Below are 16,437 nucleotides of genomic sequence, written 5' to 3'. Positions count from 1 at the left end.
GCCCGAGTCCCATGGTGGGAGTTCTGCTCTGGTTTTGGTCAATATTAAGTAGTTCCGGTCATTTTGTGGGGGGCACTGGGGCCACGCAGTAAAAGTAAATGAATCCACAAAACGAACGTAATTTGTATTGTTGACCTATTTCTAAAATATTAGCGCGACTTTCGTTCAACTTTGACCCCTCTATCACATGGAACTATTTTTTGGGCGTAGTGATATGGACACAAAAAACATAGTTTTGTGTGATAGAGGGGTAAAAAAAGAACGGAAGTTGCACTAATATTTTAGAAATAGGTCAACAATACAAATGACGTTAGTTTTGTGGATTCATTTACTTTTACTGCGTGGCCCCCAGTGCCCCCCACAAAATGACCAGAACTACTTGATATTTCACCAAAACCAGAGCAGAACTCCCACCACAGGACTCGGGCAATCAATTAATACAGTTGCAACCACTATATTAATGTCAAGTATTTCATACAACTTAAGTTCAAAAAATCTGAACTATCCCTTTAAGTGACGTTCGCGCAGCATCTTTAAAATAACGTGATACCAAAGATAAAGTCAGCAATGCAACACTGCGTGTATTCGTGTGCGTGTGCGTGTGTGTGCGCGCGTGTGTGTGTGCGCATGTGTGTCCAGGCAGCAACGTGATGCGTTCCATCCACGGGGTGGGGGAGCTCATGACCCAGGTGGTCCTCAGAGGTGGGGGCTTTCTGCCCACCATGCCCATCATCCCCACCCCCAACGGAGACAACGTCAACAAGAGCCAATCAGAACCAGAGAAACAGGACATCCTGGTGATGGACACCAAGCTGAAGATCATCGAGATACTGCAGGTGAGACAGGCAGGCAGGCAAAGAAAAGTGAGCGACACCCACAGCCAGAATACCAGAGGGAGTGAGAACAACAATCTGGTACCACCCACTTTCAAAACAAATATGGGTAAATTCTCCTTCTGCAGCACTGCCATGTGGAATGCCCTGACTCCCTCCCTCAAAAATGCAGATCACTGGCGTCCTTTAAAACAGGCCTGAAAATCCACCTTTCGGCAGGCCAAAGGGTAGCCTCAGTCCCAAGGCAGAGAGTGCATGGTTAATACAGACAGGATATCCTGTCTGTATTAACAGGATATCATGTCTGTATTAACAGGATATCCTGTCTGTATTAACAGGATATCCTGTCTGTGTGTTTCAGTTCATCCTGAACGTGCGTCTGGACTACAGGATATCCTGTCTGCTCTGCATCTTCAAGAGGGAGTTTGACGAGAGCAACTCCCAGTCTGAGCTTTCTATTGGTTCACAGGACGCACCCAACACCATGCCAGGTCAGTCCATATTGGTCAGTTTATAGACCCAACGACACGCCAGGTATAGCAGTGCTTCTCAAAACTGGAGCTTCTCAAAAGGACCCCCATAACTCTGAAGCATGGTATCCTCTTCGCGTTTGAATAAGGACACGCTGTGATAGGCCTATCTCACAGCATTTCCCCGCCCCCTTTTGGAGCTAGTGGTGTTATTTTTTTTGCGGTCCATAGGCTTCCAAGTTAAAAGAGGTATTTTCACAAGCCACAAACTACCGTTTTGTAAAGGTAAGGTTTATTCTACTTATTTGAGTTGTTATACCATTGTGTTTTCTTCATATTATTATCGGTCTTTGACATTTTAACATTAGGAAATGTACTTAGATTCTCCAGAGAAAAAAAGTGTAAATGCCTAATGTTAAATGACACCACTATCTACCGGAAGTGGGCGTGGAAAGGGGGCTGTGAGATAGGCCTATTGCCAGTAGTTCTGTGAGTGGCAGACGAGGCAAGCGCTCTGGCCAGAACATGATTTACTATTCTGTCCATATCGGGTCGCAACTCGAACGGGGCCAAGTCGGCTCTAGCGAACATCACAACGTTCGACACGGCAACTTGCAGGCTTTAGCGCGCTCATTGGTGTCTCTCGAGGCTCAAGTTCGTTTGAGACGACGGCCCTCCGTCGCGGTCTAAAACTGCTACTGGTTAAATAAAGGTCTTTGTGGTGTTTGCGTGTCGGTGATAACGTGCATTTGTTTGTCTTGTTTGTGTGTCTCCAGGAGCTCTGGATTTTGAGCACATAGAAGAGCAGGCAGAGGGGATCTTTGGAGGAAGGTAACCCATTTATCTACGTACATCTGCAATATTTAACCCAACTGATGTATCTACGTACGTCTGTGATATTTAACCCAACTGATGTATCTACGTACATCTGCGATATTTAACCCAACTGATGTATCTACGTACATCTACGATATTTAACCCAACTGATTTATCTACGTACATCTACCATATTTAACCAAACTGATTTATCTACGTACGTCTACGATATTTAACCCAACTGATTTATCTACGTACGTCTATGATATTTAACAAGCTGATTTATCTACGTACATCTACCATATTTAACCAAACTGATTTATCTACGTACGTCTATGATATTTAACAAGCTGATTTATCTACGTACATCTACCATATTTAACCAAACTGATTTATCTACGTACGTCTACGATATTTAACCAAACTGATTTATCTACGTACGTCTACGATATTTAACCCAACTGATTTATCTACGTACGTCTATGATATTTAACCAAACTGATTTATCTACGTACGCCTATGATATTTAACAAGCTGATTTATCTACGTACATCTACCATATTTAACCAAACTGATTTATCTACGTACGTCTACGATATTTAACCCAACTGATTTATCTACGTACGTCTACGATATTTAACCAAACTGATTTATCTATGTACAGAATACAGATGTGCCATTTGAGAACACTTCTCTGGACCTGGATGACCAATGAATTGTGTGTGTGTGTGTGTGTGTGTGTGTGTGTGTGTGTGTGTGTGTGTGTGTGTGTGTGTGTGTGTGTGTGTGTGCGTGTGCGTGTGCATGCGACCTCTCCAGTGAGGAGAACACCCCTCTAGATTTAGACGACCACGGGGGCCGGACGTTCCTGCGAGTGCTGCTCCATCTCACCATGCACGACTATCCCCCCCTAGTGTCCAGAGCCCTGCACCTGCTCTTCAGACACTTCAGCCAGAGGCAGGAGGTCCTGCAGGCCTTCAAACAGGTAGGCTATGCCTCTATCATGTAGACCACGCCTCTAACAGGTAGGCCACGCCTCTAACAGGTAGGCCACGCCTCTAACAGGTAGGCCACACCTCTAACAGGTAGGCCACACTCCAACAGGTATGCCACGCCTCCAACAGGTAGGCCACACCTCTAACAGGTAGGCCATGCCTCTAACAGGTAGGCCACGCCTTCAACAGGTAGGCCACGCCTCTAACAGGTAGGCCATGCCTCTAACAGGTAGGCCATGCCTCTAACAGGTAGGCCATGCCTTTAACAGGTAAGCCACACCTTTAACAGGTAGGCCACGCCTCCAACAGGTAGGCCACACCTCCGACACATGCTTTTAAAAAAAGGAGTATTTGTATGTAAGTATACTGTATATCCTCCTCACCCAACCTTCCAGTCAGGAGTCCTCAGCAGGTTTCTTTGTCCCAAAAGCTCTGTCCGACCAAACTTTCTTTCTTCCCCTTCACAAAGTTCTTCGGTCAAACTGCTTATTTGTTTAATAAGTTCTGATTTTGGCTCAGTAATCAGAGGTTGAACATTTTCATTCATATTTTGAAAGATATTGATTGTACAATTGTATTATTTTTGTTTGAGCTACTTTAATATCTAGATAAAGATATTGCAATTTAATTTAAAAGAAAATGCAATACAGTTAATTTTCAGTATAAAGATTTACTGTCGCAGGTACAGGACCTTTATTTCTTTACTTCTTTAACCATTTCCGTCCGCAGGACGTGGCCACATGCACGTCCTAGGGAATCCAATTGAGGGATGCATTGGACGTGTGTACACGTCCTAGCGCATCCTTAATGATATCAGGCGAGGGGAGAATATTCTGAATTTTTTCCTTTTTTAAAAAAATTTCGGACACTTGGCCACCGCCCTTCGCGCTCTACTGCCATATTAGCTTCCCGTTGATTTATCTGTTAGCGCGGCAGAAATAATGCCTCGTCTCTCCTAATCCAGGGCGCTCTCCGTGGTTTTGATCTGATGGATATACTAGCGCTTCATTTCTGCTCCTCATCCGCCTCTCGTTCAAAATATGAACGCTTTTTGGATCATATATCGTATAAATTAAAACGATAGCAATGTAAGCTAGCAAAGTAAAGCAAACTATTTCTCCGTTATTTATTTTATTTGTGTGTGCGTGCGTGCGTGTGTGCGTGCACAGGTCCAGCTGCTGGTGACCAGCCAGGACGTGGACAACTACAAGCAGATCAAGTTCGACCTGGACCAGCTGAGGTCCATCGTGGAGAAGTCGGAGCTGTGGGTCTACAAGAGACAAGGTCCAGACGAGAGCAACATGGACGCCGGGGACTCCTCTGAGACGCATACCAAGGTATCAAGGCCTATTCATAGTCCAGATTTAGGTGAAGTGGTGACCATTGGCATTCTGTGGTCATCTCTTCACCAAAACGGTGGTTTTGATGGCGGTGCTCATAGTCCATCACCATGCTCATATCTCCTACCCTCCATGGCCAACAATTCCTCAAATTTGTCCATTGTTTTCCCTCTGCTTTCTCTCTACTGTCTATCTGCTTCTATTCTGTTCACAAGTTTGTTGTTTGTTTTTACGTCGGGAGCTTGCATACCAAAATATTAGAGACCAGTAGAGACTCCTCTGAGACTCATACCAAGGTATTAGAGACCGTTAGAGACCAGCACTCCTCTGAGACTAAGAAGAAGGTATTAGAGATAAAATGATTTAATCCATGATTCTCTGGACCCAGTTGCACCACATCACATTACGTTCAAACTTTGCCTAGTTATCCTACTATAATTGCACCACGTCTCTGCGTGCATACGTGTGTTTGCGGTTGTAATGCACACAACTCGAGAACCGTTTGACCCACCGACTTCACATTCGAGACACGCGTTCCACACCCCCACAGGGAGTGCAGTGCCAGGTATCGAGTCGGTCGGACCCGCGGTTCTCCAGAACCACCACAAAAGGCTCTGGTCAGGCTCTGCCAGTGGGCCTAATGAGGCCAACTCCTTTCACCTGGGCCAGGCTCTGCCAGTGGGCCTAATGAGGCCAACTCCTTTGACCTGTGCAATTTCCAGCCTCTGCCTCAGCCAATTGAGGCTCAACCAATCAGGCTCTGCCAGTGGGCACTGGCTGACAGTTAAAACGGGTGCTAAGACAATGTATATCATTAGGTTCCCAAGTTGCATCGTTCCCAAGTAGGCCGGTGGCCGACTGCGACGGACACGTACAGGTCTAGTAGCTTAAATGGCTCGATTTAAGAAATGTAACTCATTCGGCGCCACAGCGCCATCTCGTGTTGGGCTCTCGCCGCCACAAGTGCATTTTCAACGGCGAGGCTTGGTTCTCTGGTGTTGTAATTTGATTGGTTATCTGGTGTTGTTGTAATTTGATTGGTTGTCTGGTGTTGTTGCAATTTGATTGGTTATCTGGTGTTGTAATCTGATTGGTTATCTGGGGTTGTTGTAATTTGATTGGTCCTCTGGTGTTGTTGTAATCTGATTGGTTGTCTGCTCCTCTGGTCCGCAGGGAGACTCCAACAGCTTGGAGAAGCCAAAGAAACCTGAAAGCACGAGTACCTATAACTACAGGGTGGTGAAGGAGGTGAGTCAACTTTAATGTCTCATCATAACACCATAGCTGGGGAGGAACTCGTAAGAAATCACCAAACTTTTGGTGCCTTTTTTTTGGGTGCATGGTGTGGCATGGTATGGTTATAATAATCTTTCCTGTGTTCAGATCCTACTGCGTCTCAGCAGGCTGTGTGTCCAGGAGGGTCTGTCAGGCAGGAAGAGCAGGAAGCAGCAGCAGAGGTTACTGAGGAACATGGGAGCTCACGCTGTGGTCCTGGAACTGCTGCAGATACCCTATGAGAAGGTAAGGAACATCTGGAGCTGCTGCAGATCATTATGAGAAGGTGAGGAACATCTGGAGCTGCTGCAGATCATTATGAGAAGGTAAGGAACATCTGGAGCTGCTGCAGATCATTATGAGAAGGTGAGGAACATCTGGAGCTGCTGCAGATCATTATGAGAAGGTGAGGAACATCTGGAGCTGCTGCAGATCATTATGAGAAGGTGAGGAACATCTGGAGCTGCTGCAGATCATTATGAGAAGGTGAGGAACATCTGGAGCTGCTGCAGATCATTATGAGAAGGTGAGGAACATCTGGAGCTGCTGCAGATCATTATGAGAAGGTGAGGAACATCTGGAGCTGCTGCAGATCATTATGAGAAGGTGAGGAACATCTGGAGCTGCTGCAGATCATTATGAGAAGGTGAGGAACATCTGGAGCTGCTGCAGATCATTATGAGAAGGTGAGGAACATCTGGAGCTGCTGCAGATCATTATGAGAAGGTGAGGAACATCTGGAGCTGCTGCAGATCATTATGAGAAGGTGAGGAACATGGGATTGTGTATATAACCGCTGCACGGAGGACCTTATCAAAGTTCCAAGAGGGGGATTTTGTACCGGGAGCAACAGTTGCTTTAATCCATGTAGTCTACACACACATCTCACTCTGTGTCCATGTGACCACTAGGGGAATACTTTAGTTTAGTGTATAGTAATCAGTGTTTTTCAGAGGACTAAATAGGACAAAGACTAAATGGTGTGTTATTCAAAATAAAAAACACTGATAGTAATACATCCATATGTCCACTAGGGGGAAGATGTGCGCATGCAGGACATCATGAAGCTGGCTCATCAGTTCCTGCAGAACTTCTGTGCAGGAAACCAACAGAACCAGGCCCTGCTGCACAAACACATCAACCTGTTCCTCAACCCAGGGGTGAATATAACAGCCTGCTCTGTAGCACTGATTATCTTCCTTTTTGAGGGGCGCTAGGACGTGTGGAGCGTTGTCCGGGGTGTTTTAGAGAAGGGAGAAGTGTCTAGGACGTGTGGAGCGTTGTCCAGGGTGTTTTAGAGAAGGAAGAGGAGTCTAGGACGTGTGGAGCGTTGTCCGGGGTGTTTTAGAGAAGGGAGAAGAGTCTAGGACGTGTGGAGCGTTGTCCGGGGTGTTTTAGAGAAGGGAGAAGAGTCTAGGACGTGTGGAGCGTTGTCCGGGGTGTTTTAGAGAAGGGAGAAGAGTCTAGGACGTGTGGAGCGTTGTCCGGGGTGTTTTAGAGAAGGGAGAAGAGTCTAGGATGTGTGGAGCGTTGCCTGGGGTGTTTTAGGCAAGAGAGAAGAGTCTAGGATGTGTGGAGCATTGTCCAGGGTGTTTTAGACTTAGAGAAGGGAGAAGAGTCTAGGACGTGTGGAGTGTTGTCCGGGGTGTTTTAGAGAAGGGAGAAGAGTCTAGGACGTGTGGAGCGTTGTCCGGGGTGTTTTAGAGAAGGGAGAAGAGTCTAGGATGTGTGGAGCGTTGCCTGGGGTGTTTTAGGCAAGAGAGAAGAGTCTAGGATGTGTGGAGCATTGTCCAGGGTGTTTTAGACTTAGAGAAGGGATAAGTGTTGACAGTAAAGTGGTTCACATTTATCTATAGATCCTGGAGGCGGTGACCATGCAGCACATCTTCATGAACAACTTCCAGCTGTGCAGTGAGATAAACGAGCGCGTGGTGCAACACTTCGTGCACTGCATCGAGACGCACGGACGCAACGTGCACTACCTCAGGTTCCTGCAGACAATCGTCAAGGCCGAGAACAAGTTCATCAAGAAGTGTCAGGACATCGTCATGGCCGAGGTGAGCTCATGGAATTATCTGATTTATTTAGCTTTTTACTGTTTTCCCCCCATGAAGTGCCATTAAAAATGTTGGAATTGTTTTTAAATTGATTCAAAGTTGTAATTTTTTGTTTATGTTGTTTAAACATTTTAAACCATCAAGACTTGGAACGCACATGTTTCGCTTTAGCTTTTAATTAACCACTTTAACCATTATTTTAAACTGTAGCTGCTGAAAAATAGCAGATCTACAAGCTCATAGTGTAGCACCGACTACCGCGCTACAGTATATATGAGCTTGTAGATCTGTGTTTAACTCAAGTCTTTGCTCGTCAAATACAGATCATTCTGAGGGCCCTTGACATGAAAAAATATATGTTTTTCAGAAAACTGGATTTAGAAGACATTTTGTAGAATCTGGTCTCAGGTTTTAAAGGGCCACTATTTTAGTATTTCAAATCTCTGATGCGTCAAACATTGGTCTCACTTCCTTCCTGGACTACAAGTCACACCTCTACACAGCCCCTCCCCCCTCTCCACAAGGAGGAGCAGTACACCATTGCATTATGGTCATTGTAGGAATTCAGCAATCCAGTCATACCCTAGTAGTAAAAAACAAACTGACTTCATTATTGTTCTGGCCATAAGGTGCAAATTTCAAATTGTGCTACTGTCATCTACTACACATACTCTTAACATTGAGTGACTGCATGCAGTTTCTTCCAGCGATGAAATGTCCCTTTAGTGGTTTAAAATCTTGTCCCCCCCTCCGTCGGTGCAGCTGGTGAATGCGGGCGAGGACGTGCTGGTGTTCTACAACGACCGCGCCTCCTTCCAGACGCTGGTGCAGATGATGCGCTCGGAGCGAGAGCGCATGGACCAGAACAGCCCTCTGATGTACCACATCCACCTGGTGGAGCTGCTGGCCGTCTGCACAGAGGGCAAGAACGTTTACACCGAGATTAAGTGCAACTCCCTGCTGCCGCTCGACGACATCGTACGGGTGGTGACGCACGAGGACTGCATCCCAGAGGTGAGTGGTCACTAGGAGTGGTCACCTCAGAGGTGAGTGGTCACTAGGAGTGGTCACCTCAGAGGTGAGTGGTCACTAGGAGTGGTCACCTCAGAGGTGAGTGGTCCACCTACGATGACTGCATCCCAGAGGTGAGTGGTCACTAGGAGTGGTCACCTCAGAGGTGAGTGGTCACTAGGAGTGGTCACCTCAGAGGTGAGTGGTCCACCTACGATGACTGCATCCCCAAGGTGAGTGGTCCACCTACGATGACTGCATCCCCAAGGTGAGTGGTCCACCTACGATGACTGCATCCCCAAGGTGAGTGGTCCACCTATGCCACGAGCAGTGGTACTGTACTTAATTATTTTAGTGCCATCTACGTTTATAAACATAGCTAGGCTAATGGGACCTATTTATGCCAGCTACGCGTATAAGCGCAGACAACCGTTTAATCCATATATGAACGTGCCGTCCGTCGGTTTACCTTTTAGCATTGCTCCAGCTAGTATAGACTTCCTCCGTCCCCATCAACGATGGGATTTTAAAATCCAGCTCCGATGAGCCTCCATTATAACAGGATTTTCAAAGCGCCGTATATGCAAAGGTTGCTGGTTGTATTGCTAGTTAAAAGCTGTGGGCTAATGCGAGTGGTGTTGAACTCCTCCCGGGGCCCTCACCTTCCTGTTTAACCCGGAAATGAAAGAAGCTCCGTATAATGGGAGCAGACGGCTGGCATATCTGCAGTAACCGCATGCTAACACTAGGGGCAGCAAAGGAGTTAATTTTCATTCAGTAATTTGGTCTTATGATCAAAATAAGGACATTATAATGGTATATAACTATAAACTATAGAATTTGCCACGGACGAGGCCAAAATATACTGCTATTTTCACAAATGTTCAGAGCTTTTGTTACAATAAAAGGCTGAAACTAACACTAAGAGTTGTAAAAGGTAACTGTAAAACTAGTCAAAACTAACTATAAAAGCTAATAGTAAAACTAAGCATGCCCTAAAATAGCAAATGCATTTGGAATTAAAAAAAAGAAAAAGAAAAGAAAAACTACCGACCTCGGCTGAGACGAGGAGGAAGTGAAGGGATGTGGTGACCTCTGACCTTTGCGTGCAGGTGAAGATCGCCTACATCAACTTCCTGAACCATTGCTACGTGGACACGGAGGTGGAGATGAAGGAGATCTACACCTCCAACCACATGTGGAAGCTCTTCGAGAACTTCCTAGTGGACATCTGTAGGGTGAGTGTGTGTGTGTGTGTGTGTGTGTGTGTGTGTGTGTGTGTGTGTGTGTGTGTGTGTGTGTGTGTGTGTGTGTGTGTGTGTGTGTGTGTGTGTGTGTGTGTGTGTGTGTGTGTGTGTGTGTGTGTGTGTGTGTGTGTGTGTGTGTGTGCATGTGCGCGTGTGTGTGCATGACCGTGCGTGTGTTATTTCCAGGTGTGCAACAACACCAGTGACCATAAGCATTGTTTTGTGTGCGTGCGTGCGTGCGTGCGTGCGTGCGTGCGTGCGTGCCTGCGTGCGTGCGTGCGTGTGTGCGTCATTTCCAGGTGTGTAACAACACCAGCGACCGTAAGCACGCTGACCTCATCCTGGAGAACTACGTCACCGAGACGGTCATGGGCATCGTCACCACGTTCTTCAGCTCGCCGTTCTCCGACCAGAGCACCAGTTTACAGGTAACTCAGTCACTGCTGACCCCTAGTGTCGAAGTGGACCCTAAAACTCCTAATTACTCCCGATGTGCAGGCTGGTGCCTTGCATGGTTTCCTCCGCCATCTGTCCGCCAATCCTATCACGTTTTAGGCAAATTGTATGTTTCTATATGAGTGGTGCCTCAAACCTTTTTCATAACAAGGACCCCCAAAATGTATACGTATTTGTTAAAGATTGAGACAGACATGAGACCATCCTCCCCCCATCTTTCTTTCTTTCTTTCTTTCTTTCTTTCTTTCTTTCTTTCTTTCTTTCTTTCTTATAGTTTTAGTCAACTATAATAGCCCTGTACTCTTGTCCATGAACATCATGTTGACAGTGTTACTGTGCAAGGAAGTGATAAGATCTACACATAAACAAATGCTACAAATGTTGCGACACACTTCACAGCAGCTTGGATAAAACTGTGACTGTTTTTGCGTTCGCTGCCAACAGACAACAAAGTGCTTCTAAAAATAAGCAGGCTCTTCCAGTGCATGAATGTGAGTAATATAATGTAATTACTGGCGGCCGGGCGCTTGCAGGGAAAGGAATTTCCGCTCTCTTCGCACAAGTTCCTGTGAACCTGGTCTTCCTCGGCAGCTATAGAGGATTAGTCACGCTCCTGTAGAAATTATTCAATATGAGTCAATTAAGACGTACGCTATCGCATGTCACCGCTTCCCATTGTGAGCGTCGGCACATCCTGTTTAGCTCTTCTTCCCAAAGAGTGGCGTGTTTGTTTTGATGCATTGCTGCGCTCACGAGTTGTCTGTTAACCACTTACAGGCTACAGGTTCTCAACCAACAATACAAAGTAAAACAAAATATAAAAGGGAAAGTGCTAGGAGGAGGCAAGAAGCCCAAATTAAGGGCTTATACAGTACGAGGCCTCTACCTATGTACAATACAATATTTTTTTTTTTACATGATCTGTAAACAAGATATATAGGAAAAATTTACGAAAAAAGTGATGCATTTTTTGGAGAACTGACTGTGTGTGTGTGTACATGTGCCTGTGCGTGTGTGTGCGCGTGCGTGCGTGCGTGCGTGCGTGCGTGTGTACTGTACATCTGTAATCCACACAAGTCGAGAACCGTTCGCCCCACCGACTTCAGGGTGTAATATTACAGTGTGTAACATTACAGTGTGTAATACAGTATAATGCATTCCTTCCAGACCAGACAGCCAGTGTTTGTCCAGCTCCTCCAAGCAGTCTTCAGGGTCTATCACTGCACCTGGTTGGTTCCCGTCCAGAAGGGCTTCGTGGAGAGCTGCATCAAAGTGCTCTCTGATGTCGGTGAGATACCCTGACCTCTGACCCTGACCCTAACCCTGACCCTAACCCTAACCGTGACCCTAACCATGTCTCCAAACCTTTGATGGTTCCGAAGTTCACTCGGCATGTTAGCACTCAAACCTCAATGAATGGGCTCAACCATCTCCTTTTTTCTGCCTTTTTTTATTTTTATTTTTTTAAGTATTTTAGTTAAAAATACTATATACTAGTTGTGGTTTGATTAATTCATAATTGTCTCACTCATATGTACCGTAAAGCAGCTAGGGCTCGCGGTCGCTGTTTTGCCCTCCCAAAGATGGCGGCCCGCACACAATACTGGGGCCGCTGATCTATATAGTGTGTGTGCGTGCATGTGTGCGTGCGTGTGTGCGCGTGTGTGTGCGTGCTCAGCTAAGGGCAGGGCCATAGCCATCCCTGTGGATCTGGACAACCAGGTCAGCGGCCTGTTCGTGAAGTCCAACAACATCGTCCAGAAGACCGCCATGAGCTGGAGACTGACCGCACGAAACGCAGCGCGCCGAGACTCCGCCGTCACCATGACCACCTCGCGAGACTACAGGAATATCATAGAGAGACTGCAGGTCTGCCTGTCTGTCTGTCTGTCTGTCAAGTTTCAAGAATTCATGAATTACATCTCTGGTCCATAGTGTTAGAAGGAGTAAACAATGTCTCCTCATACTGTAGGACATTGTGTCTCATGTCTCCTCATACTGTAGGACATTGTGTATCATGTCTCCTCATACTGTAGGACATTGTGTCTCATGTCTCCTCATGTTGTAGGACATTGTGTCTCATGTCTCCTCATGTTGTAGGACATTGTGTCTCATGTCTCCTCATGTTGTAGGACATTGTGTCTCATGTCTCCTCATGTTGTAGGACATTGTGTCTCATGTCTCCTCATACTGTAGGACATTGTGTCTCATGTCTCCTCATGTTGTAGGACATTGTGTATCATGTCTCCTCATGTTGTAGGACATTGTGTCTCATGTCTCCTCATGTTGTAGGACATTGTGTCGGCCCTGGAGGACCGTCTCCGTCCGTTGGTCCAGGCAGAGCTGTCCGTCCTCGTGGACGTCCTACATCGTCCAGAGCTGCTCTTCCCGGAGAACACGGACTCGCGCAGGAAGTGCGAGAGCGGAGGCTTCATATGCAAGTGAGTCACAACAACACGCCTCCTAAAGCAAGCGCTACATTTCTACAGTCCTATTACATGGACAATGCATGCATGTGTTGTTCTTGCTTACTGTAAATAGCGTCTGCTAAATGTGAATTGTGCGTCCAGGCTGATCAAACACACCAAACAGCTGCTGGAGGAGAACGAGGAGAGGCTGTGCATCAAAGTCCTCCAGACTCTGAGAGAGATGATGACCACAGACCGAGGATACGGAGAGAAGGTAGGACACGCCCCCATGGGGAGGGGCTAGATACCACACCCCCAAGGGGAGGGGCTAGAGGCCACACCCCCAGGGGGAGGGGGTAGAGACCACACCCCCATGGGGAGGGGCTAGATACCACACCCCCAAGGGGAGGGGCTAGAGACCACACCCCCAGGGGAGGGGGTAGAGACCACACCCAAAGGGTTGGGGTTATAACACCCTAAGGGGAGGGGCTAGAGACCACACCCCAAGGGGTGGGGTTAGAGACCACACCCCAAGGGGGAGTGGTTAAATACCACACCCCCAAGGGGGATAGTTACTTACTAAGGGGCCTTTCACACCCAAAGTTTGCTCAGAAGGTCCGGATCAGGATCACATGTTTAAATGGTTACATTTTATTTTTGGGCCGTTTAGCGTTCACACTGGACTTCAGAAAACCAAATTATGTAAACAAACCAACTTTTGTAAACAAATGACACGTGGCCATTGATCTACTGACAGAATAGGTAATTTCTTTGGAAAATTATTTCACTAACAAACTACAACAGAAGAGCACATTTCACAGCTGCTTATAGGCTTATAAAAAATAAGTGAAACGGACAGATGTTTTAGGCTATAGTTATGAAAAATAACTAAAACTAATAAAAGCTCAACTAAAGCTCAACTAATAAAAACTAGAAATTTTGCTCTAAAAACAAATTAAAACTAAGTGAATTAAACTATTATAACCTCGTAATCTCCTCATCATCTTATAGGCAGTGGTGGAAAGTAACTAAGTACTTTTACTTAAGTACTGTACTTCCGTACAATTTTGAGGTATTTGTACTTTACTGGAGTATTTCCAATTTCCAGTACTTTTACTTCTACTTCACTACATCTCAGAGCCAAAATTTGTACTTTTACTTCAGTACAATTATTTGAAAACTTTAGTTACTATAGTTACTTTTAATTTTGATTAGAAAACATACATTAACCACTTCAACCCTATACATTTCGGCCATTTGAAAATAGCCGATCTACAAGCTCACAATGCGTCGCAACGCGACACATTGTGAGCTTGTAGATCTGCTATTTTCAAAAGATTTTGTACACAATTTAAACTTGTGAAATGGCACATTCTGCAACATGAGTACTTTTACTTTTAGTACTTTAAGTACATTTTGATGCCGATACTTTTGTACTTTTACTCAAGTACATTTTCAATTCCGTACTTTTACTTGTAACAAAGTACTTCTAAATTGCAGTATTGGTACTTTTACTTAAGTAAAACAATTGAGTACTTTTTCCACCACTGCTTATAGTGCATAACCCCAACCTTTACCCCGAACACACTGTCTCTGTCTCTCACATTATATACGGTACTGACACTGTACACATAAAGTAATCCAAGTACACACACCCACACACACACACACACACACGCACACACACACACACACGCACACACACACGCATACAGAGAAACACAGACGCAGGCACGCAGCTATGCACTAAGACAAAACGTTCTTGGCTCATGTGCCTCGTTGTCACTGGCCTCGGTCCAGGTGCTTCATAACGGGAGGTTCATGCCAGGATATACTGTAGGTCTCCATTCATACAACTATAGGGTGACATATAAGGTCAAGGGGTGTGTGTGTGTGTGTGTGTGTGCGTGCGTGCGTGCGTGCGTGCGTGCGTGCGTGCGTGCGTGCGTGCGTGCGTGCGCGCGCGCGTGCGCGCGCGCTTGCGTGCGCGTGTGTGTGCGCGCGTGCAGATCTACAAGCATGAACTTGTAGATCTGCTACACACAAAAAATATATATACTTTTTATACATTCTGCACAATGGGTACTTTCTACTTTCGGTACTTTAAGTACATCTTGATACATTGTGTACATTATTTAATAAAATACCAGACTTTTAGTTGTAACAAAGTATTTCTACATTGCAGTATTCATATTTCTACTTGAGTAAAACATGTGAGTAATGTCTTTGTCCACCACTGTCTCAGCTACATCCAGGTCATTCCAGGCTTTATGTCTCCATTCAGTACATGCTGTAACTAATACTATAGGGTGAGGCCAGGCCATGTCTGCTACATTTATATAACCGTAGGTCATTCCAGGCACACAACGTTCACATCCTGCACTGACTACAGTAAGTGAGGTTACACTGCAGGCTACATGTGTTACATCATTGTCTAATTGTCGCAATTATTTGACATAATCGTCATAATCGTTTCCATGTTGAAAAATACATGTTCAGATATAAAAACAATCTGTATTAGCTGATCTAAAAGCTTACAGCGTGTCACAAAGTGACGCGTTGTAATCTATTTCAGTTATTGGTCATACAGTATGTTCCAATGTTCAATGACACATTTCAATTGTTAATCGCAATTATTTGTGTGACAAAGACAAATTTGTAATCGTGGCAGACATAACTGTAGGTCATTCCAGGATCCAAGTCTCTGCTACATTCACATAACTGTAGGTCATTCCAGGATCCAAGTCTCTGCTACATTCACATAACTGTAGGTCATTCCAGGATCCAAGTCTCTGCTATACATTCACAGGTCATTCCAGGATACATGTCCCACCAGGCTGTATCGCTAACCTTATGCTGAGTACACACTGGCAGATAACATACTCAGCATGTTTGTAGCTGACGTTTAAAACAGACCCGCTATTGAAGACCGTGTCCCTATTTTCGTCAGTGCCTTACCCCCTCATCCCTAAACGTCTTTGCCTCGTTTTTTTTCTTTTTGAGTGGTGCAACCTCTCCATTGTGGAGCTTTGTGTGTCCCTGGCTGGCCTGGCGGTCTGGGTCCGTCCGACCACGAAAATAGCGTTTGGTTGGTTTTCACCAGCAAGTGTCGCTGTTGCGCAGCTTAACACACACACACACACACACACACACACACACACACACACCATCATCGGCGATCACTCGGAACGAGTATGATTGTCCTCCTGTCGGTGGGTCTGGTCATCTGTGGGTCTTCAAGTGCTGGAAGAGGCCAATCCTTGATCCACAGTCTCTGTTGCAGTGGGTGCATATGTGAATGGTTGTCATGGGGGTGGTGGTGGTGGTGTGAGGAGCTGTCTTGGTGGTAGGTCTCTCCTTTCTCAGTTGCCTTTTTGTTTCTGTGGCACTGTGGAGGTCCTTTTCTTGTTGTGCTGTGCCTTCATGGACCATCCTGCTCCACATGCCTCTCTGGAGGGCAGCCTCCTCCCAGGTGTTGAGGTTGAAGTGGCACTTTCTCAGGTGAGTTTTGATGTTATCTTTGTACCTC

The 16,437-nt window shown here is 45.8% G+C and overlaps 1 protein-coding gene across 1 annotated transcript in view; it reads left to right on the top strand.

Moving 5' to 3' along the window:
• The window catches only part of LOC306929291 (inositol 1,4,5-trisphosphate-gated calcium channel ITPR1-like), a 136,614-nt gene that overhangs the window by 63,922 nt on the left and 56,255 nt on the right, over window positions 1–16,437 (top strand). Inside the window, exons 24-39 of the mRNA XM_079509733.1 lie at window positions 640–836; window positions 1,195–1,324; window positions 2,080–2,134; window positions 2,939–3,104; window positions 4,284–4,451; window positions 5,628–5,702; window positions 5,838–5,975; window positions 6,764–6,889; window positions 7,586–7,786; window positions 8,549–8,800; window positions 9,910–10,035; window positions 10,344–10,472; window positions 11,668–11,788; window positions 12,179–12,369; window positions 12,793–12,941; window positions 13,071–13,182. Of these exons, the coding sequence (XP_079365859.1) occupies window positions 640–836; window positions 1,195–1,324; window positions 2,080–2,134; window positions 2,939–3,104; window positions 4,284–4,451; window positions 5,628–5,702; window positions 5,838–5,975; window positions 6,764–6,889; window positions 7,586–7,786; window positions 8,549–8,800; window positions 9,910–10,035; window positions 10,344–10,472; window positions 11,668–11,788; window positions 12,179–12,369; window positions 12,793–12,941; window positions 13,071–13,182 (2,336 nt within the window). The remainder of the gene's footprint in view (window positions 1–639; window positions 837–1,194; window positions 1,325–2,079; window positions 2,135–2,938; window positions 3,105–4,283; window positions 4,452–5,627; window positions 5,703–5,837; window positions 5,976–6,763; window positions 6,890–7,585; window positions 7,787–8,548; window positions 8,801–9,909; window positions 10,036–10,343; window positions 10,473–11,667; window positions 11,789–12,178; window positions 12,370–12,792; window positions 12,942–13,070; window positions 13,183–16,437) is intronic.

This window comes from Electrona antarctica, assembly GCF_951216825.1.
Source record: "Electrona antarctica genome assembly, chromosome: 9".
NCBI classification, from domain to species: domain Eukaryota; kingdom Metazoa; phylum Chordata; class Actinopteri; order Myctophiformes; family Myctophidae; genus Electrona; species Electrona antarctica.
Note: the sequence above shows the minus strand (reverse complement) of the source record. Positions and strands in the feature narration are given on the sequence as shown.